This window comes from Triturus cristatus, chromosome 9, assembly GCF_964204655.1.
Source record: "Triturus cristatus chromosome 9, aTriCri1.1, whole genome shotgun sequence".
NCBI lineage: Eukaryota > Metazoa > Chordata > Amphibia > Caudata > Salamandridae > Triturus > Triturus cristatus.
The window spans coordinates 376,999,612-377,020,646 of NC_140592.1; the positions used below are offsets into that span (position 1 = coordinate 376,999,612).

The 21,035-nt window shown below is 40.9% G+C and overlaps 1 protein-coding gene across 1 annotated transcript in view; it reads right to left on the reverse strand.

The window, feature by feature from the left end:
* Positions 1 to 356: 356 nt before the first annotated feature.
* Positions 357 to 21,035, reverse strand: part of LOC146797985 (nesprin-2-like) — a 229,303-nt gene continuing 208,624 nt past the window's right edge. The window contains exons 9-12 of the mRNA XM_085625213.1: positions 10,505 to 10,595; positions 5,816 to 6,126; positions 5,632 to 5,693; positions 357 to 3,767 (exon numbers count right to left, since the gene is read on the reverse strand). Of these exons, the coding sequence (XP_085481339.1) occupies positions 3,536 to 3,767; positions 5,632 to 5,693; positions 5,816 to 6,126; positions 10,505 to 10,595 (696 nt within the window). The 3' untranslated portion in view covers positions 357 to 3,535. The remainder of the gene's footprint in view (positions 3,768 to 5,631; positions 5,694 to 5,815; positions 6,127 to 10,504; positions 10,596 to 21,035) is intronic.

The window sequence follows — 21,035 nt, forward strand, 5'->3', positions numbered from 1 at the left end:
ATTTTCTATTGTCACTAGTGGTACATTGACTCTATTGCTATCACCTTAGAGCTATGGTCTGATATTCTCTTGAGAGCAACCAGTTGCCTTGGGATTCTTTTCATGAACGATTGCATTATCCCTGTCCTAGGAACTATTAGCAGCAGCAGAGGGTCCTTATATTGTGGGATACATCAACCCCAGTCTTTTTGTAACATCAGCACAAATATCTTCTTTTCTACCTGTTACTATACATCAAAGAAAAAGCTGATTTTCAGTTCAACAACTGATTTCAAACTCTGAAATCACAAGCTCTTATTTAAGAGTAATTCAGCATCAACTATTTATAAAAAAAAGTTTACACCATTGTACACTACTTTGTTCAAAGCCATTTGAAATGTTTATTGAAAAATCTTTTTGCAAAAAGTTTAAAAACATTCAATTACATAATATACAAACAAGTGCAAACAGAAAAAATGTCTGGGCTGTGTTTAGGAGTTGCTTTGTGTGCAGAGCAAAGTGCATAGTTGTCCAGCTTCCAGAGTGCACCATTTATCATCATGCAATGACAATTTTTTACATATAGCCTGTTAAAGTTTGTATTACGTTGGGTAGGACATTGGAGACAGCAGTTAAATAATAGGGATTAAGAACAACAAATAGATATTATTAATGTCTGATACGAGGAGTCTTGGTCAACACTGGACTAATAGTCTAAGTAACAACAGGGCTGTGTTTATGAGGGTGTTCAGGACATTATTACTTATAGACAAGTTCATGAATGAATAACAAAGAACATAAAGAGCAAAGTTGTATTGAATATCCAGAAAACCACCACTCACCTGCAGAATGTGCAAGCGGGCACTTAGGATTCCAAGAGACAACATGCAGTTGTTACCTCATACATCAGTGAAAGGTATCAATCATTGCACTCACTCACAGACACTTCATGGCGATCAGGCAATCATGCACTAAAAAACATATTGAAACAAGTGTAGGGGACATTCACTTTTAACATAAAAAATAACACCATAAAAATGCCACACTATACGGTAAAGTACGTAGAATAACAGAGTAGATGTCCTGTTCTCTTCTGCATTACCATCTCATGGCATAGAATGCTTAAATGCAAATGATGCAAAGCTTTAATATGCTTAGAAAAGGCAACATAAACCATCATGCTAAGTGTTACATGGCATCTTGTTTGCGTACTAAAGAGTACATGGCAGTGCTTAATTTGTAAAAGAATGAGTGGTCGTGCCCTATGCTCCTCTCAGAAGCTTGTGGCCAGTGCTATTAGATGTCTGAATATGAAGATTGCATATTTTGTGCAACTTTACTCCTCTACCAGACACTCCTTGCCCCTTTATCTCACTCTTGCAAGTCCCTGCTTTCTCCCTTTGCAGTGGTTTTCGTATTTTTCTCTTCCTCCTCCTTTTCCCTTGTTGTGTTTTTACTTCTTTTGCTCTCTGTAAATGTCTGACCAGGAAGAAGTGCCAGTCCCCAAAAATGTGTGCTAGAGGACCCCACTGGCACCCACCGGCTTAAATTAAGCACCGGTACATGAACTGTAATGCTTGGGAGGCTTAGAGCTGTCCAGAGCATGTCACTTTTGCTATGTGAAAAAAAATTGGGATCCGCCATTTGAGAAATGTTATCACCAATTAAAAGCACACACTACTTGTGCAGCATAAGGGATATGACTTATAATAGAGAGAATGTGTTTGCTTTACCATGATATACTCACATTCACGAGATTGTAGCGGTTGATATTCTGAATACAATAATATAGCAGGACGATATTTTGCAATTTGATATAGTAACACTAATTTCCTTGCTTGAAACTACACTCAGCCTGTGTGTAGCTGGGACAGAGTGCGTGGTTCTAAACCTTCAACCTATGCATCCTAAGAGCACAAGAGCAGAGGCAATAATACCCACCCAATCACTCGCAGGGTGAAAACTAATGTTGTAGGTCTCTCCCAAATGGCTTGTGGACCACCCTTTCTGCCATAATAATCCACGCACCCTCATAATTTTAAACGATAAAGCAGTGTGGGTAGGCGGCATAGAGGATGCAATCATTAAACGTGTATTTGGTAGGCGGGTAATTAATTTGATTTATAAATGTTGACCTAATTCTGCATCTCTAACCTTTCACTTCCATAGACGTGATTCAGTGATGTACTTAGACATCTGCAAGAAAGTTCAAAATCGGAGGTCCAGGTGTTAGAAAAGAGTTTGTTGAGACTTTGTTGCTGGGACAATTTGCCAAATATCTTGTTAATGCAGTAGGAAAATTCTGCGGTAAATGGTGGTGAGGGAAAGGGACTGGTGTGCCCCTCTCACTCTAAGCCATCATGGGCACCAAGTTTCCAGTGCTGGAAAGTTCACTTAAAGATCTTTGCTACTAAATGTGTTAGTGTAATCTGTGCAGTGCAAGAAAATGATGCATACAACATCTACACTGCATTGCTTTGCCACATGAAAACCCAGCATTGGAAACACGAGGACATGGACTGAGTGGTCTACACTATGGATACTTCTGGAACATCATGTTTCTGAATGTGGTGAGTGGCATGACATGGAGCACTGTGAGCGGTGTGGGTGTGAGTGCCATGGAAAGGATTATCTGCTGGACACATGGATAAATGACTGAGATTCAAATGTTTGACACGCTTTGGTCCGTCTGTATACACTGTGAGGACTTTCATAACATTTAGAAGCTAGTGATGACCCGAGGGACAGGGTCCTGGAGTCAGAGTGTCACAACAGACTGATCCATTGTTTTGGCATGCATAAATGTGTATATTGTTGTGCATTTTCCAACATTCTTTTTGAAGATCAATTCTCTGATCTGTTTCCAAGACCACCATAGCTGCGGGGTTGCTATGGGCTCCGTGGCAATGGGATGGTACCTTGAACAGGTTAGACTTGTGTTGATAAAAGCACTCTATGACTGAATATTGTATTAATGGCATACATAAACGCTGGGTTCTTTTGTATCAGAAAAAACATTTTTTTACATTTCAGTTGCACCGATCGAACATGCTTTAGAGATCCCGAAGCCTTAGACTTTGCGTTTTTCGCTGAACTGTAATGAGCTTATAAACGTTCTCACAATGTTCACATTGATTTGGGTCTTGCACATACGTTGTTCTATGTAACCAATTGCTGCTGTTCTGAAATACTTTATGAGTCCATGCTGTTGTCCTCCAATTGCGTCTTCTACTTTGGGCCTCCATGCTTCCGTTGGCAAATGTATACATTGTGATGTCCTCAGTGCTTTAAAATCTGTTTCAGGGTGAAATTTCAAAACATATTGCATGGTCCTAGCTCCAGAGGGCCGCCGCCTCTATCTAGGAAAGTATGCTATACAGTTTTTTTCTACATTACTCATATGTACAATATGCAATTACATATATTTACAATTTGTAAGGCAGGAAAATAAAGATTTATGCCCACACATTCTCTGGTTAATTTCCAAAGCTGGGATTAGAACACAAGTTTCTAGATCCCAAAAGTGCAAAGAAGCGATGATACCACCTGACAGGGACTAAGTGGGGGGCGGGCCATTCACATACTGCAGCATAAAATGGCGAGACCAGGCCCTGCGGTTAGCCAGAGGGCAGGTAGTATCCAGAATATACAACACAAAAATCCCAGTTAGGAATAGCAGTGCTAGCAAAATGGACATCAGTACCAGCATCTTGAGCCAGGTAAGGAAAGACCGCTTCTTGAATGGCGGGTGCATCTCAGGGTAAGCAGGAGGCAGCAGGAGTTCATCCCTATAGAGGAAGAAAGTACAAGGGAGGACAATGAATGTCTGTTACTGTTCATTATCAATAAGATCAATAATATAAACCTACAATAAGGTACCAATCCATAAAACAACATTTTTCTGGGTTTGAAAGTGTAAATCAATTATAATAACTTGAAAAGGTGCCCCTCCTTACCTATCACTAAGCTCAATGTACACTAATAGTCTCTGAGTTTACATTTTCCCAAAAGCTCATAGAAAAGCCACAATCCAGTCAAAGTGAAGAATCTGAAAGTGTTATGACTTTAAGAGTGGCCTCTGTTTTCCTACCCATGCACCAACCATTATTTTTCAGGGGGTCGTAATTAAGTTATACGACTTTTATCTCACCTGATAATTACTGGGTGCAATAAAGTTTGCATAGTCTGTTAAATTTCGACTGGTCACATCTGTCAGATTTTAACTTGGGGGTAAAAACATGGCAGTTACCAGGAGATGCGGATATTGATGCTGAAAGGACCAAAAGCCACTGCCTGCTCTTAAAAAAGGTTTTTGCATACATTCACAAAGGGGAGGGGATCCCTTGGGGACCCCTTCCCTTTTGCGAATGGGTTACCATCAACTTGAAGTTGGTGGCAAATTGCAAATGTTTTGCGACCACTTTCATGGTCACAAAACATTCATACTTACCGTTAAGGTCTCTTATTTGGAAGGGACGCCCTAAACATGCCCCTTCCAAATACAGAATCGCAATCCCATTTTGCAATTCGGTAACAGGTTACCTATTCGCAAAAAATGGTATGATAAATGAAAACAGCCTTTTTTGCGTTCCAAACGGGCCAATTAAAATTGGTTGATTCAAGTGGCCCTCTATCTGTCAGGAACCTGGTGGTGAATGGCTTGATTACGAGTCAGTTCCACTTTCCCTTAAACTCTGAGACAACAGCGAGAGGGTGTGGCTTAACAGCTCGAGCAGCCGACTTTGAAGCTGGGGAACCAGGTTCAAGTCTGGCGGGAGGCTCAAGCATCCTGTGATTCTGGGCAAATCACTTAATATCCCAGCGCCTAAAAACTAAAAATAAAATTAATGTGTCTGTCTGTAATGCAGCTGGTGCTCATATAAACTACATAAAAACAAAAAATAATGGAAGGTACAGTTCCAGGACCCCAGGGAATGGAGTAGGAGGGAAAGAAAAACACTGGTCCAGAGTTGGAGGGTGGTAATTCTCGGGAACCCACTTGTCTTGGGCTAACATTCCTCTTAGACACAGAAAGCATCTCTTTAGAGGGAGAAGAACATACAATAAATATAAGAAATGAAATATAACAAAAAATTACAGAAAAGTCTAATTTGAACTCCCAGTGCATTTTCAACCCGGCTTTTCACGTTTGTAAGCCATGGTGAGCCCCAGGAAGGCCCGGAGGAGACAAGTCTGCAGTGAGGCACTGTCCGGACAAAAAATTTAACAAGGTGTTGTTCCATAAAGGCACCCAAGGGATGAAGAAAAACAAATTGGAGGAAGGGCAAAGGCCTGGTGTGAAGTGACAAACAGAAAAGTGAATGCAAGGACGAGAAGTTTCCGGGCACTCACCCATGGGACTTTTAAATATTGTCACCTCATGACCCAGAAATGACCTAACAAAATAAAAGTGAAAAAAAAAAAAGTAGGAGTAAGGGTACAAGTCCCGCCCTTGGTTTACAGCCTACCAGATGCAAAATCCCAGGCTCCCAAATTCGCCACGGAACTTTTCCTTGTAGCAAACTTTGCTAGGCACTTGTTCGACAAGGTGTTATCACTGATATGCAAGGCCTATTCCTTCAAGTACTTAAGAGGTATTTGTTGCCCTTCCCCCTCTCATTGATCCCCTGTAGAGTGAAAACAAAATCGCACCTTTTTTCCATCGTAACCTTAACTTCTTGTGAACTGCGCTGTCTTTGCTTCATCAACGGCTTCTGCAAATATGAATTCAGATGAACAGTAAAATACTGAAGCTGATTTGGAAAATATGATTTTGTTTTACCAAATTCCAATGTCAAAGTAGTAACCAAAAGCTGTGTATGTTTGTGGCACTCACCTGTACGAGCCTGGTTGTGGATTTTGGTTGCTGAAAATGGTGAATTGTACCCTGTTGCATAGGACAGCAATTTTTGTTTGTCTCATATTCCGTTGGAACACACCGCTGTTCTGAGGTGGAGGGTGTTGAACAAAGTGTCCCACGCTTTTCTGGTACTTCCCAAAGTGTCTTTGTGTGTGTCTGTCCAAGCCAAGTTTCAATTTGCTCTGGGTTAAATGTAGGGCGTTCTGGCTGGAAGCAAACGCCATTCATAATAATTTCTTGTTTTTTGACTCTCTGTGGTTGTTCATTCCGTTCAGTCGGTTTGGGAACTAAAGAGATGACAAACAACCAAGAAAGACTCAATTCAGTCATACTGCCTCTCTATCAATCTATCAAAAATACTTTATTTCTAAGAAATAAATTCTTATAGAAACATTATACACATTTCCCAATTCATAAAAATAGACAATTTTCAATGACCTAAAACAGCAGTACACATTCTTATAATGTATACAACAGACATATAAACATTAACATTTCTCAATACCAAGATTAAATACACTCCACAACCACAAATCTCGCATAAATTTAAAACATTTTAGAAAAATAATCAAATTTAGCTAATAGCAAACCCTTAATTTTGCCCCAACAGACATTTATAGCATACAATGCGAATAACAGCTTATCTGCAATACAGTCCACTGCCCCAAATCTAACATATTCTAAAACAATTTAGAATAATATTACGAATTTAACTTATAGCAAACCATTCATTCTACCCCAGTAGGCATTATTAAAGTGAAATGTGCATAACAGCTTATTGCAACCTCTGGAATCTCTCTTAATCATACTTCTATTACGGACATATTTCCCGTCTTCATAAAAGAACAAAAGAATTATTCCCATAGGGAGATCCTCTCATTGGGCTTAACATCTCCTTACTGAGTAAAAACACACCCAGTAAAGAAGTTACTGCCTGTCTAAAATAATATTAGAGTTACAACGGCATGCACGATCTGATTTTTATTACTTTGTACTATCTTTTTGAAAACAATTAAATACACGTTGAAGAAAAATATACAGAAAATAACCGTCAAGTTTAAACTAAAATTAGTAAAGCTGTACAGTGTAGTTCACATAGCTAGACTACAGTATGCAACGGTAATAAAGGCAACTATAGGATACAGCAAAGCTTATTTCATGTACATTCTTATATGTTAAAGTCTGTTATTAGCTAATACCAACAAACTAGGTAGAAGACAAATGTCAATGAGCACCAAAGGTAAATAGAAAGGACAACAGAAGAAAAGGAGGTGTGGGAGTTGACAAAATCAAACCACTGCTGGCATTGTATAATGCTTTAGAGAGTGTAATTCACTATATAAACTGTTTCCATATGTTCTCAAGTATGTAGCCTGTTCCATATTTATATGTAAAAGCTTCTCAAGTAATGCTTGGTCATTAATCCATTAATTATTGTCAGGAAGCATGTTCAAGTATCATCTTAGAAATCAATGCTTTATATAGGAATTATTTGTCACTTCTTTGTTAGCTACATTTGATTATCATAACCCAGAGTCATCAATGTTTTGATACTATTACATGTACTCCCAGAACTAATAACATCTTGTCAATATTGGTTTATTCATTTACATGCAAATCTTATTTAGTAGACCACTCCCTAGGCCATTGGCCATTACATGCCCAACACCTGTACTTATTAAACACCACTAATCATAAAGGTTTCAATGGTGACAATAGTTTCTGAGATGTATTAATTATTTCGGTGGATATTACATTTTCATGTTCTTGAGTTACAGTCGCAAACTTTGCTTCTTCAAGAAAACCATCAATCTCAAATTCATCAGTTGCAGTTTACTCTGGATATAGTAGTTTAGAGTGTTCTACAAACACACGAGGCATTCACAAAGGTAACTTGCACTAGTGAGTAATTTTCACATGCAATTTACTCTTACACTTTTGAGGAACTGTAGTATTTTTGGCTATTCACAAAATCGGAGTGTAAAGTTACTCAAAAGTGTAGACTTGTAGACTAGCACATCTGCATCCCATGAAAAAAGGGGTATTGCCAAAATTATGAGTGTAAGTTACTACTCGCTATAGGAAATAATGTTAGATCAAAGTAAATTATTTTAAATTGTTAAAAATATAAATAAATATAATTTAGTGTTAAACGAAATTGAAAAATATAACATATTTATTATTTAATCATAAAATATTTTAACCTTCTTTAATTTATAAATTATTGTAATATTAAGTTTTACTAAAATATAATTACATTCTTTTTAGTTAATTCTTTGCATCACTTTATTAATGTATAATTAAAAATGTATTTGTTTTACATTATGTGGGAATTTATTTTTTAATTTAAACTTTGAAAAAATCATTTTCATTTAATTTACTATATTTAAACTAATTAAAGATTTACTGCAAAATTAAGTTACTTGGGCTGTAGCATTTTTATTAATTTGTTCTACATTTAAAATAAATATATGAAATGTATTCACAATAGTATTTAACATGAAAATGTTTTTACTATTTTTTTCTAGTTACAGAAACATTTTCACTTTTCCCTAAACTTCATCATAGGGAGACTCTACAGTTAGGGTGGAGATCTCCATATGAGAAAGCACAGGGGAAATGTATTTTCTATGGGAAGGTGTTGCAGTACCAGGGATTGGCGATGTGCAGTGATGTTTCTTTTTGGCAGTAACAACTTGCTCGTGTAAATTTGGCTTTACCTCCTTTTTCAGGGGAGGCAGTTTATAATTCTATAGTTTTTAGTAACTTTACACTCAGATTTTGTGAATAGAAAAAAGTGGTAAAGTTGCTTAAAATGTAAAAAGTAAATTGCACATGTAAATTAGTCACAAGTTTAATTACCGCTGCGAATAGCCCTGGTAGTATTGGGCTAGGAGTAGCACAAAAAGGAGGGTTTGTTCAATAAATGGAAATACTCAGATGAAGGGTTAACTAATGTAACCTGTCACAGACATATTTTCTTTGCAATCCTGGGCCTGTGGACAAATGCAGAATATTTACTAAGATATGGCGCACTTCTGCTCTCTCATAGCGCTGGTGCACGCCAAGCAGCAAGCGCCAACAAAGGCATCCTTGTACCATGGTGAAAGGGTGCCTGCATTACGAGCAGGATTGTTTTTGTGCAGGAAGGGATACCTTCCTGCATAAAAACAATTCTTGGTGCCATTTTCCTCTTTCTATGTGTGCTGCAGCACACATAGAAATAGGAAGTAAGAAGGAGAATTTAAGATATTTATCCCCTTACACCAGCATCGGGTAGGCATACCATTTTAGTGCAAACCTAGGTTAATGCCTTTAGTAAATCTGGTTTTACGTCAAATTCCATGGGAGGATACATCAGAACTCTCATGCTCCACCCATGGAATGCCTCCCTGATGCAAAGCCTTGCATTACTTTTTTTTACTAGGCCATGCAAAGCCCCGCAAATCGTGCTTTGCGTCACTTAGTAAATCCTGAAATACTTTTTATGTTGGGCTGCGTCACTTTTTAACCTAGCTCCAATGTAAAGTGTTAGTAAATCTGAGCCTTCGTGCTTACCAAATCAAATTCAGCATGCTTTGGAATTTACCACACAAATGTCCAACTTTACCACACAAATTTCCCCTACAACTATTAGCAAGTTTAGCTGAAGTGCAAACATCTGTTTGCACAGGGATCTGATTGGTGCATAAGTCTCTTTTTTTTTTTTGTAAACAAATTTTATTCGTCAAATACACATGTCGCGATGCTCTGTAACCCAGAGATTTCCATAGCATCAAGAAACAACATATCGGCTTTGACAATTTTCTCATGAGATACCTAATGGAAATTACAGAAGAGACGTGCATAACAAAAACCGTCCCCCCAATGAAGTGAACATTGAACAATCCCTCCCCCCACTCCCCCACCCATCGCACCGCCAATCCAGTCAAGGCAGCAAATCTGTTTGCGGCTACAATTCTGTCATCACTACAAGTCATGTCCAATACAACACAGCTGCGCCCAATATACACATGTTGCACGTCCCCCAAAAGCAAAGAATTGAGCGCCGGCCACCCAGGCAATCATCCCACTGGAATGGGTTCCAATTCTAATCCCCTGTAATCCGCCCACCGCTTCCAAATTTTATAGTGTTTTCGCGGGCAGCCCCGCGCCACATAAATGGGGGCCTCTAGCCCCATACAGAAATCCAGCCCAGCCTTCCAAGCTGATATTGGGGGGGCGACCCATAAGTCTCTTTTTATTATTTTTCCTACCAAATGTTACCTTTTGTGGAAATACTTTGTTTGAAATGGTCTCTTCTGCAAATAAATAAATAAGCAACATACAATCATGAACAGGACTGACATACATGTTGGCCAGAGAGCTACATGCTGGCCAGAGAGCTGGTGATTCCCAAAGCTGCTTTGAAAGTTCTCCGAAACTTAGATGTAAACACTTTATTACTCCTCTAAGTAGGAGGCACCATCCTTTCTTAACAGCTAGCTCTCACATCCACATCCCTCAGCTCAGGTAACATAATTCCTCCTGTTTTGCAACAGTTACAGAACCGGGAGGGGGAGGTTTAACCAGATAGCTCTGGTCCCCTGCTTGGTAATGGAGAAGGCTTAAGACGTGGGGCATGAATTAGAGTTGGGTCGTTGACAAAACTAAAGAAACACTCACCAGGGCTGCAGTGTAGGTTATTTAAGTTGCTGTTAGGGACTGCTATGGAGTTTATGATGCCATTGCTTCTTTTCGCACCACCAGGCAGATCCTAAAAAGACCAGAAGCACAAACTTGTAAAGTAAAGACAAAAATCCGGGAAGACAACTCATTTTTACTCTGTCCTTTACTACACGCATGCAGGCATTAACATTTTGGAAAATTAAGAAAGATTGGGCCGCACAAGATATTTATTTCTTTATGTGTTTAATAGGTTTATATTGCACAGATATGACGTGGACATGTTAGAGTGATTTATAGCTTCAAGAATAGAGCTAAAAGCGTGCAATTAAATAGCAAAACCAAGTATCAGCACATTTAACGGTTTGTGGGAATTACAAACAGAAAATCTGAACAAAGACAGGTTACAAACAGACAAAATCTAAACAATTCTTTAAGTATATTTACAAAGGAACATAGTGGGAACTTTCTCAGGAGTCCCTGGTAATCAGGAGTTACTGGGCTCAGATTGTGTCAACCAGAGCAGTGTACCACTGTTGTCCATGGCCTAACCCTACAATTAGACCTAAAACTGATCACAAGAGCAACCTTTAGTTCTTTTTCCACAAGTTAGAGGAGTTGAGCATTCCAGTGCTTACTCAGGCCGGTGGTGTGCGGTTAGAATTTCCAGTCTCAACAAGCCACACATATAGGCCAATAATGGAAATGGAATACTCAGTTTGTGCTTATTGATTTAAAAACTATAACTTTACTATTAATCAAATAAAACACAATCCCGTACATAAACGCTTTCAGAAGGAATTTACAGTAAGGGAATTATCATAATTCCAGAAAAATCAGTTCCTAGGGAGAGCAGTGTGTACCACCTTCGTGGCGGGCAACTTTGCCAGGAGCTCTTGTACTACTGTCTCTCTTATTCCCATGAACCATGTGAGGGAGCTCAGGGTGTGCCCCAGTTCCCCTCCCCAATGCCCACAATGCATATGCTGTGTATACCTCCCTACTCGTGGGTTGCGCATTGTATGGTAGTATCGGGATGCTGTTGTGTCTCAAGCTCTTTCAGCTGATGTGTGACAGGATCTGCATCTCGTACGGCTCAAGGGTGAGAGGACACAGTGTCCGCACCAATCAGGGAGGTGATGTGGAGAGCACTGTGCTTGTCTCTCTTTTATGATCCCACACTTGTACGTTTTTCCTCGTGCTACGCCTAAAACCACCACCGAAATTGTGAGTTGCCCACTCCAGACTAGTTACTAGCTGCTGGTGCTGATCTCTCTGTCACATTAATTTGGGTTCTTGGTAATGCTGACCACAGATGACAGACTGACCGGTTGTAGGGTGCCACAGCCTTGTGGCACTTAGGTGATTCCTTGATGCTCCTCACAACTTTGTGGCACTGACGTGTGGAGCTTAGACAGACTTACATTCCTCAACCATTGAGGTATACAATTCAGTCGCACAGTTGTTACTCCTTATACATATCCAGATTGTATCCTCATCATAAGGCACACATCTCAACTTGGCACACAAGCTATTTCTCAGGCGTGTTATGCCTTGGCTACTTTACAGCCTCACTTTCCTGGAGTTTCATCTTGTTCATGCAAGGCCAACACCTAAGTCCTTCCTAAGCAGTTGGTCAGCTGTGCTTCTCCATAGAGTCCAGGCACCATCTCCAGAAGGTTCAAACAAACGTTCCAGGAGTTTTGGTCACTAACCAAAGCAGGGAGTTGGAAAAGGATAACCCAACCCTAAAGCTCAAAGAACTTCTTTATTCCACTTATGTGGCAACCTCGGCTTCAGAAAAGAAATCTTAGCACACTGACTGGAATTTTCTGCCCCATCTTTATACACAAATCTCAGATAGACTCTGTATTCCAGCAGTTTAGTTCTGTGTCTGGTTCTAAGATCTGCAATTTTGGTATTTCCGTGCAGACTGGTCGGGTTATGGTATTTGTCCAGAGTGTGGTATGGAAGGTAGGGTGTAGTTGGGAGTTTCTTGTCATGAAAAGCCCAAAACAAAGACAGAAAAGATGTGCAGGCTGTCCCCTGCAGCTACCCACGAATCTGGAGTCCAGCCATAATATTTGCCCAGATTGTGATGCTGTGTCCTCCTGTCCACAAAGACAAGCTCTGGGTCTCATTCCATATCACAAGAAGGCCTCATGCAAATGTATGATCGTTTTATGTGTGGTGAGGTAGGGGTCGAAGAATGATACAGCTTGCTAGGGGGGACTCAAGACAGGGGTGCACACACTCCTGATCCTTAAAGGAGACCTTTCTTCATTCCAACAAATATCTTAGCAAACCGTACTATACAATCAGCTGAATACTTACATCCACATTAATAAGCTTAATGAGTCAAGATTATATGGGTGAAATAAGGGAGAAGAGAAGGCGAAGGATAAAATTGTGAAAATGAGAATGTGATGGTATTTAAAGGCATAAACAGATTGAGAAAGTTGTGAATAATATTGAGAGTTGAGAGATTAAATCAAGTATTAAATACCCTGACAGTCTGACTCTAGAATGAGAGGGTAGAACGGGCATCCATAAAAAGAGTCATGGTTGGAAGTGTCATTCTTATCGAAGTCATGGACAGCTCCGCTCTCTGCACAAACAGAGGCTTGCAAGGAGTCAGTTTTATCCAGCCCACTTGTAACCAGGGTATTAGCTTTTACTGTTCTCTTTCCATGGGTGCCCTGTTCCCAACTCAGAATAATGATATGTCTTGGTGTTTTTAATCTTATTTGAAGGAACACTCATTCACAATCCCGTGGAGAATTACAAGATCAAAAAGTAGCAAAGATGTGAACCATAAGAAGGCCACTTCTAAAGAATAACCATAGGTAGATGCATGGGCACGGTACTACAGAGCATTCTTGTGCAATGCAGCTACACACTTCTAGCTCGAAAGGACACTTCTGGCGCTTTGCTACCTTCTGCATATATGACTATAATAGCTGTGTTGTTTGTTGTTCTCCTTAACCCTCTAGCCCTCCACACACCCACCTTGGATTTAATTTGGTTTTGCTTTGCCGGGTATTAGTGCACACAACAATGAAGCACACTAAACCAGTTTCTCTGGCTCAGGCGTGTCCAACAAGTAGCACATGAGCTGCTGGTAGCCCTTCAGCTACCTGTAAGCAGCCCAGCCTACTAAATTAGAAGCTTTTGCTTGGTTGAATTGCATGTTTATATCTGAGATAAAAATGTGTTTCTTTTCAGAACTCATGAGCTATTTAAAGGAAAATGGCAAATTTAAAAAATATATGTAAAGCTGATATTTAAGTGATAAATCATGGGGCATTGGAGAGACTTTTTACAAATGTTATTACCTTGGTACCAAAAGATTGTACTACTAGATATCGACACCAACAATATTGTGGCATACTAATATTGAGGATAGAATACCGAGGGACTACATATTAAAGGATTACTGCATATAGGAAAGTATAGATTTACTGTCCCTAACTTCACATCTACATACCTTGAAGATATATGTTCTACATAGGTACATATAATTGGGGAGTTAGGTATGGAAAATCTAGACTTACTTACCTGTCAATATTTTATTTTATATATCCTGTCTCATCAGTATTGTTGATTCGTTATTCAGAGGGTTCACCACACCAGAGGCATTGCAGCTATGGCTGTTATGTATTACTCATATAGATGCATTACTTATTGACAAGATATTTTTTACATTATTGCTTGCAGCCATACCTGATGCACTGGGGTGATCACTGGAAGTAATCTTGCATATTTTGCCCACTAATGGAATCTTGTCTTTTGTAATCACTATTACAACACTAGTAATATTGGTGGCTCTTGATCAGTTTCATTTAACACAATTACCTCTTATTACAGAAATGGTTGGAGACCCCTGCTCTTGCCACAATACCTCAATTGCCGTTTTTAAAAAAACAATTCAGCCACATAATAAAACCTTTTAATCTTCCCAAGCCCAGTCTGTGACACTGCGTTTTGCATTTCTGGTCCTCCAGGCTACTGTGTCAAAGATATGTGTTTACTAACATATTCCAATATTTTTGTATCCATGTGGTTGTGTATAGTGTATATGCAGATGTGCAGAGGTAAATTAATTACCATTGCTCAGTGAGAAGACCGATCATGACACATGAGGTCATGATACTACTCCCCTCACTCAACAATGGTAATAAATAGCATGTTACACCAACCAAAGTGAAGCCTCCTTGAGCGCCATCCTGTTGGAATATGACCTGTGAAAGTCACAGACTTTTGTATGAAGCAGGCTGTAGGAAAGGATCAAAATGTGGCATATCTGAGGTCTGTTGTTTCAGTAGAGATAGTGAAAGTGTTAGTGGCGGCTGATGATCTTTGAAAGTGGTGAGGCGTAATACCTTTCCCACTATACGTACACACATCACACACACACGCATCAACAGAGACATGCAAACCAACACACCAATACACACAACTTCCCACACCTCCCCTCCTTCTGATTCTTCGTCTCTGAAGTGTTTTAGTGAAAAATTAAATTCACAAACTTACATGATTAATACACTAATCATATTGCAATTTGTAATACTAAACACTGTGACAACAGACCAGAAATGGGACATAACTAACTCATAGCAGGGATGAGGGTGTATCCTGCCACAGCCTTGAAATGTGTAATTTTATTTTCATTACTTTACCTTTGTTGTCTTGGTATAATATTGCACTTTATTTATTTTTCTATTTCCTGCCCTGTTTAAGTTCTTTATTTTTCTTTCTCTAGTTTAATTTCCCTCTTTTTTTTATATATATATCCAGAGATGTATCTCCTTCCCTTCCTCTGTCAATTAATCTGTTCTTTATTGGTTGTCTTTTCTTTGTATTTTGTTTTCCTACTTTCGTTCTTTCAATTTTTTCTTTTCTTCCTTTCAGATTTTTCTTTCTTTTTCCTTCCTAATGGTCCTTTCTTTCTCTTCCTTTTCAGTAAAATAGCTCAGTGAGGTAAACGCTCGCCGCTTGGACTGTTTCGCTGCAGGGCACGAGTTCTACTACTGGCGTGACCAGCTCAGCTTTTCATCCTTCTGTCGTCGGTAAACTGAGTACCGTTAAACTATAACTCCACTAGTTACAGTGCTAAGTGATGGCAGAATTGGGTATGAAGTGAAGTGTAAAATGCGAGTCATTATTAGAATTGTTACTTTGCATCTGTACATTGTTTTTGTGTCTACTTTTCTTTCACTTTCTTTCATTCTCTTTCTTTCTTTCTTTGTTTCTTCTTTACATTTTTTCCATTCTCTTCTTTGTTTTCTTTTTGTTTTTCTTTCCTGTGTTCCTTTTTACATTCTTTCATTCTTGTTTCCTTTTTTTTGTCTTGTTTCTTTCGTCTCTGGATTCCTTTTCTTTGGCTCCCTTTCTGTTCCCTGCTTCTACCCCCCCATACGCCCTTTTCTCCGATTATAAACACGTAAATATCTAAACAACGTTTTCCTTTTGGAAATGAGCCCCACTAGATCCTCCGTAGCTATGCTGTTACTGAATCTACAATAAAGCCATCATTTGGTTTTGTAATCATTTTACGACGCTGTAAGACAATATAAAAAGAACTGCCTGCCGTAGTCAGCCCCATCTGTGCCCCCACCCGCTCAAGTGGCCATCGAGTAGGGTAATCATTGCCCTAATCAGAAATCAAAACGTCCTGAGTGATTAATTTGCCATATCAGCACAAATTGCAATCAAAAACTAAAACGATTTATCTAGGGAGATGCGTCACGTTGTAAAGCCCGGCGTCACATTATACCTGCGTCAGGTATAATACATGCAGGGTGGGCGTTCCAATGCAAAAAAGCCTCGTAGAAGTGACGCATTGAAATCTAAAAGATTTCACTGCGCCACTTCTAGGATGCCACTGCTTGGAGCAGGCGTAAGGAGTGACGCAGCACAATGAGGATATGCCTCCCCATGCATTGCTGGAGTTGCGTCGTGCTTGCGACATGACTCCAGCAATGTGTGACTTTTGCGTCAACAGATGCGTCAGAATTTCTGACGCATCTGTCAATCCTTGTGCCATGGTGCGCCGTATTGTAAATACAGCGCATCTATGGTGGCGCAAGGGTTTCTCAGGGTGGGGCAAGGAAAGTGACGCATCTCTGCAGATGTGTCACTTTCTTGTAAATCTGCCCCACAGTTCCGGTGAAGCCAGGGCTCCTATGTGGCTCACAATCCCCATCAAGTTGCAGGTCTCATGGATACAGAAATGCCACATCCTCGCAATGGCGGCTCCTCCGCTAAGGCAAAGGAGCATCGCACCACTGCTTTAAAGCAGTGCTGAAGAAAAAATAAAATGATAATAATGGAATGTTGTTATCATTGTATATTTTTTATTGGAGTTGCCGCCAGGTTAGGGTGAGGCGGGGCTGAGCTCCCCACGTCACAGGGAGGAGTAGTGGCTGATGCTGCACCTAAAGTGCACATCACTGTTTGGAGGGCTGCCTCGGGCCGGCCAAACGGTCATGCGCACTTTGTATGTTCTCCACTCAGGCTGCATTACAGCCTGCGTGGAGACCATACCCCGGCTTCTACTGCCTCTCTGAGTGTAGAACCACGGCGCTCAGACCAATCACAACGCTGCAATCAGCAGCATCGTGATGGGTCGGGGGAGTGTGGAAGTCTGGGTGCTTCCTATTCCTGATTCAGGAGAGGCAGTGGCTGGCGACGGCGACCAGTAGGTAAGTTTTATTTTTTATTTATATCCTAAACCCCCCACCTTACCTCGCCCCCCGCCACCATCCCCTACCAGCTGCCACTGCATCCTGGCCGGTATGATGCTGTACCAGTTTCCTGGTGTTCACTGACACCCATGAACTCACATTAACCTTACTCTTTGTGGATACTTACATGTGGTATGTATTTATACAACATATCATGTACTCGCGCATCTGAGGTATTCACAGTTCTCATTTCGTTACATGCCTCACCTGCTCACCATGTACTAACATATCTCAGATGGTTACAAGCACCATGTTTTACAGCTTCCACATGCATTTCTCAAGTGAAAATAATTTGTAGGACCCGTCCAGCTTTCTGCTATGATCTTTCAGGGTGTTCATTTAGCCCAATGAATTTCAAACGAAAGTTCAAGTCAAACAGACACTGCTTGGGACGGCAGCCCGGGATCAAAGATGCACTGTCCCTTCGGATAAAGGCGGAGCAGTCATTGGCATGAATTACCTGCCATATTCTCCTTTTTTCCACAGATAAAGGCGCCTGCATGTTTTAAAACACAAAGTGTCCAACCACGGGGGCAAAAGCCTAATGGTGTGTCCTGTGCCAATCCAGACACTGCTCCTTTGCTGTTATGTTACAGTATGAGAGCAGTGCCAAGATTGGCCTGGGCAGGCAAACCTAATGCTCATTAGGAGTCCGTGAGGCTGCAGTTGTAATGTCCCGGCTCACTTACTGACCAGATGTGGAGACTCATTAGGGCCCAATTACAAGCTTGGCAGTGCGACACCTAGTCCGCAACCCCGCCACACCGCTGCACCGCCAAACACGTGGTCAAGCCGCCCGCCAGATTATGAGTGTTCACAGAGCGCACTGAGACACCGGCCCTTTGGCCAATGCCCGACTGCCTGTGGTGCCAATCCGTCCCTGGGATGAGGCGATGGAGGTGGCCTAGGCGGCATCCCTGGTGCCAAGGTGAGGTGAGCGGCAGTCTACTGACCTTCCCATCAGGGGCCAGTGTTGTTCTGCTCCTGACCTCTACCCTGCTGGACACTGCACAGAACCACGACCCTGCAGTGCTCACAGTCTGCCACTGCAAGCTTACCGGCAGTGGGGTCTTATGCCGAGGGGAGAGGAGGGAGAATGGGGTGAGAGAAGGTGGAGAGTGAGGGGGTAGAGGTAGAAGGAGAAGTGGATGGGTTAAAGGGGAAAAAGAGAGACAGAGGGAGTAAGCGCAGATGGAGATGGGGAAGCTATCGTGGCAGCTATGGAAAGAGTAAGAAAGGCACGGAGGCAGCAGATTAGAAATACAAAGAGTGATGGTAGAGTATGATAGGATACAATTGGGGTAAAGAGAGTTGGACAGAATTAGATACAAATGGGAGAGAAGTGAGTGGGGGAGGGATCAAGAGGTTAGAGATGTGAAGACTGTTTGCTTGTTTGTGTGTACATTTGTATGTGAGAGAGAAATGAAATCAGAGAGGAAGAGAATCGGAACACTCAGGAAGAATTTGAAAATAAATGCTTGTTTCTGTGTGTATGTGTGTGCACTCTAGAATATGTAGGAATTGTGCCAACTGCAAGTAGGAATCATATGACATTAAGAAGCTGCAAATATTACAATGCAAGGAAACATTAACATATGGTGTTTGACATTCATTTTCTGATACGAGTTAACACATTTTGTTTATATTGATACGTTTCTCACATATTTTGGTATGCCCTGCGACTGGTGTAAATGCCAGTCTCTCTTGTCCTGGGGCACATTGATAATTAGCCGCAAGTGCTAATAGTACTGTTGATGGCTCGGCTCATTCAGGGTATAGCAGCTTCTTCCATTGTTCCCAGCAGGTCCTCACACCACCTTGTATTAGCATATGTAGCTGTTATTCTGCACATATGGAAAGTTTGAGACAATGGTCAAGGGCAATGCAAGGGCAAAATGAATACTCAGCAGAAGTGTTTTCGTATCATCATGTCTAACCCCGCGATCTACCTCGCCCCTAGCTCAATTTAATGAGTACCTGCACTTATTTTTTTCCATTTAAAGCACTGGGTCAAATCAATTTGTCATGTCCATATTTTGGATGGATACACATTACTGTGGAGTGCTGAGTGAACCAACAGCAGAACATTCCAGAATGTGTTTGTCTTCCATGGCTTTAACATAGCAATTTTGTTCTAGTTTGAAAACGCTGTAAGCCGGCTTCACACTGTATGCCAGTTCTCAGTTCACCTTATTTATAATCACAGTCACATAAAAAATCTATGCCAGCAGAGGGAAACATTTCTAAACAAATTAGAAACTCAATAAGAAATATTTTAAAGCTGCAATCTCTTGCTATATGTGATAATTTTTAAGTAATCCAATTTGTAAAAATTTAGGCAAAATGTTTACAACTAACCTACTCAGGCATGCAGAATATTTTCAGTCACTGTTAAGAGCTATATTCACCTAGAATGTCGACCTCTTGCAGAGGGGAAGGATTAATTTAGCTATTTTAGCGAAGTGCTGGAAATCATTGAGCTGTGTTAGTTTTCTAGGTCTCTATCTAGTTCATTATTCTCTAAACTAGTTTCCCACTCATAATGTCATGGGTATTCAAAATGGTAGGCAGTCTCTGCACTACATAACAGAGTTTATAGGATTTGCAGACTGAGGAGATCATTTTCTCTCCTTATCAGCTCCTGTTTCGGCTACAAACTGTTTGTTGAATCCAAATCAGGATTAGGACAGGTGCGCTAATAGCAAACAGTGCCTATATAAATCTAGCACATGTCATGCAGGTAAACCAAATACAACACATTGTGAGGGAAATTTCCATAGATAGAAAGAAAGACTTTTGCAACAACTAACATTGCTATTTTACTTCCAACTCAACTCCGACAAAACTGAAGTACTGATCTTCGGTAAGAACACCTTCGCATGGTACCACAACTGGTGGCCTGCAGAACTCGGACCTACACCCAAACTTACTGACCATGTACGCAACCTCGGCATCATCCTTGACAGACAACTGACCATGAAACAACAGGTCAATGCAGTCGCTTCCTCCTGCTTCCAATCACTTTGCATGCTCCGCAGGATCTTCAGAAGGATACCAACCAACACCAGAAAGACCGTCACTCAGGCCCACATCATCAGCAGCCTCTGCTACGGTAACGCCCTCTACGCTGGCATCTCCATTCAGCTCTTCAGAAGACTCCAGATCATACAGAAACCCGCAGCCAGAATCATCCTGGACCTCCCCAAACAAACCCACAGTGCCCCCCACCTGATAGACCTCCAATGGCTCCCTATCCAGAAGAGATGCTAGTTCAAGATCCTCACACACGCCTACAAAGCCTTCCATGACCTAGGACCTGCCTGCATCAACCATCGACTGAAATTTCACTAACCCTCTAGACACCTGGGCTCCTCTTCACTCGCCCTTGCACACACCCCACATCCATCGCATTGTCATAGTGGTGGTCGCTCTTTCTCCTACATTACTGCCAAGACCTAGAACGACCTTCCATTCCAGCGCCGTACAGCTGCCTTGCTGGCAGACTTCAGAAAGAAACTCAAGACCTGGCTCTTCGACGGCGACACAGAGCCCAGATAGCCCTAGGGGTGACAGTGTTGCACTTAATAAATGCTGTTGATTGATTGATCATTAAACTATTTAATGAAAGATCTGCCCTACAAGAACCACACCTACCTTGAGTGCAAATATAGTCTTGAAACAATGACAGACTCACCAGTGAACCCAATGACACACATCCTGTCATTATGATGACTTTCAAATGAATGTCAACTACATAAGTTTGAAAAGTAAATGATTAAGGCATT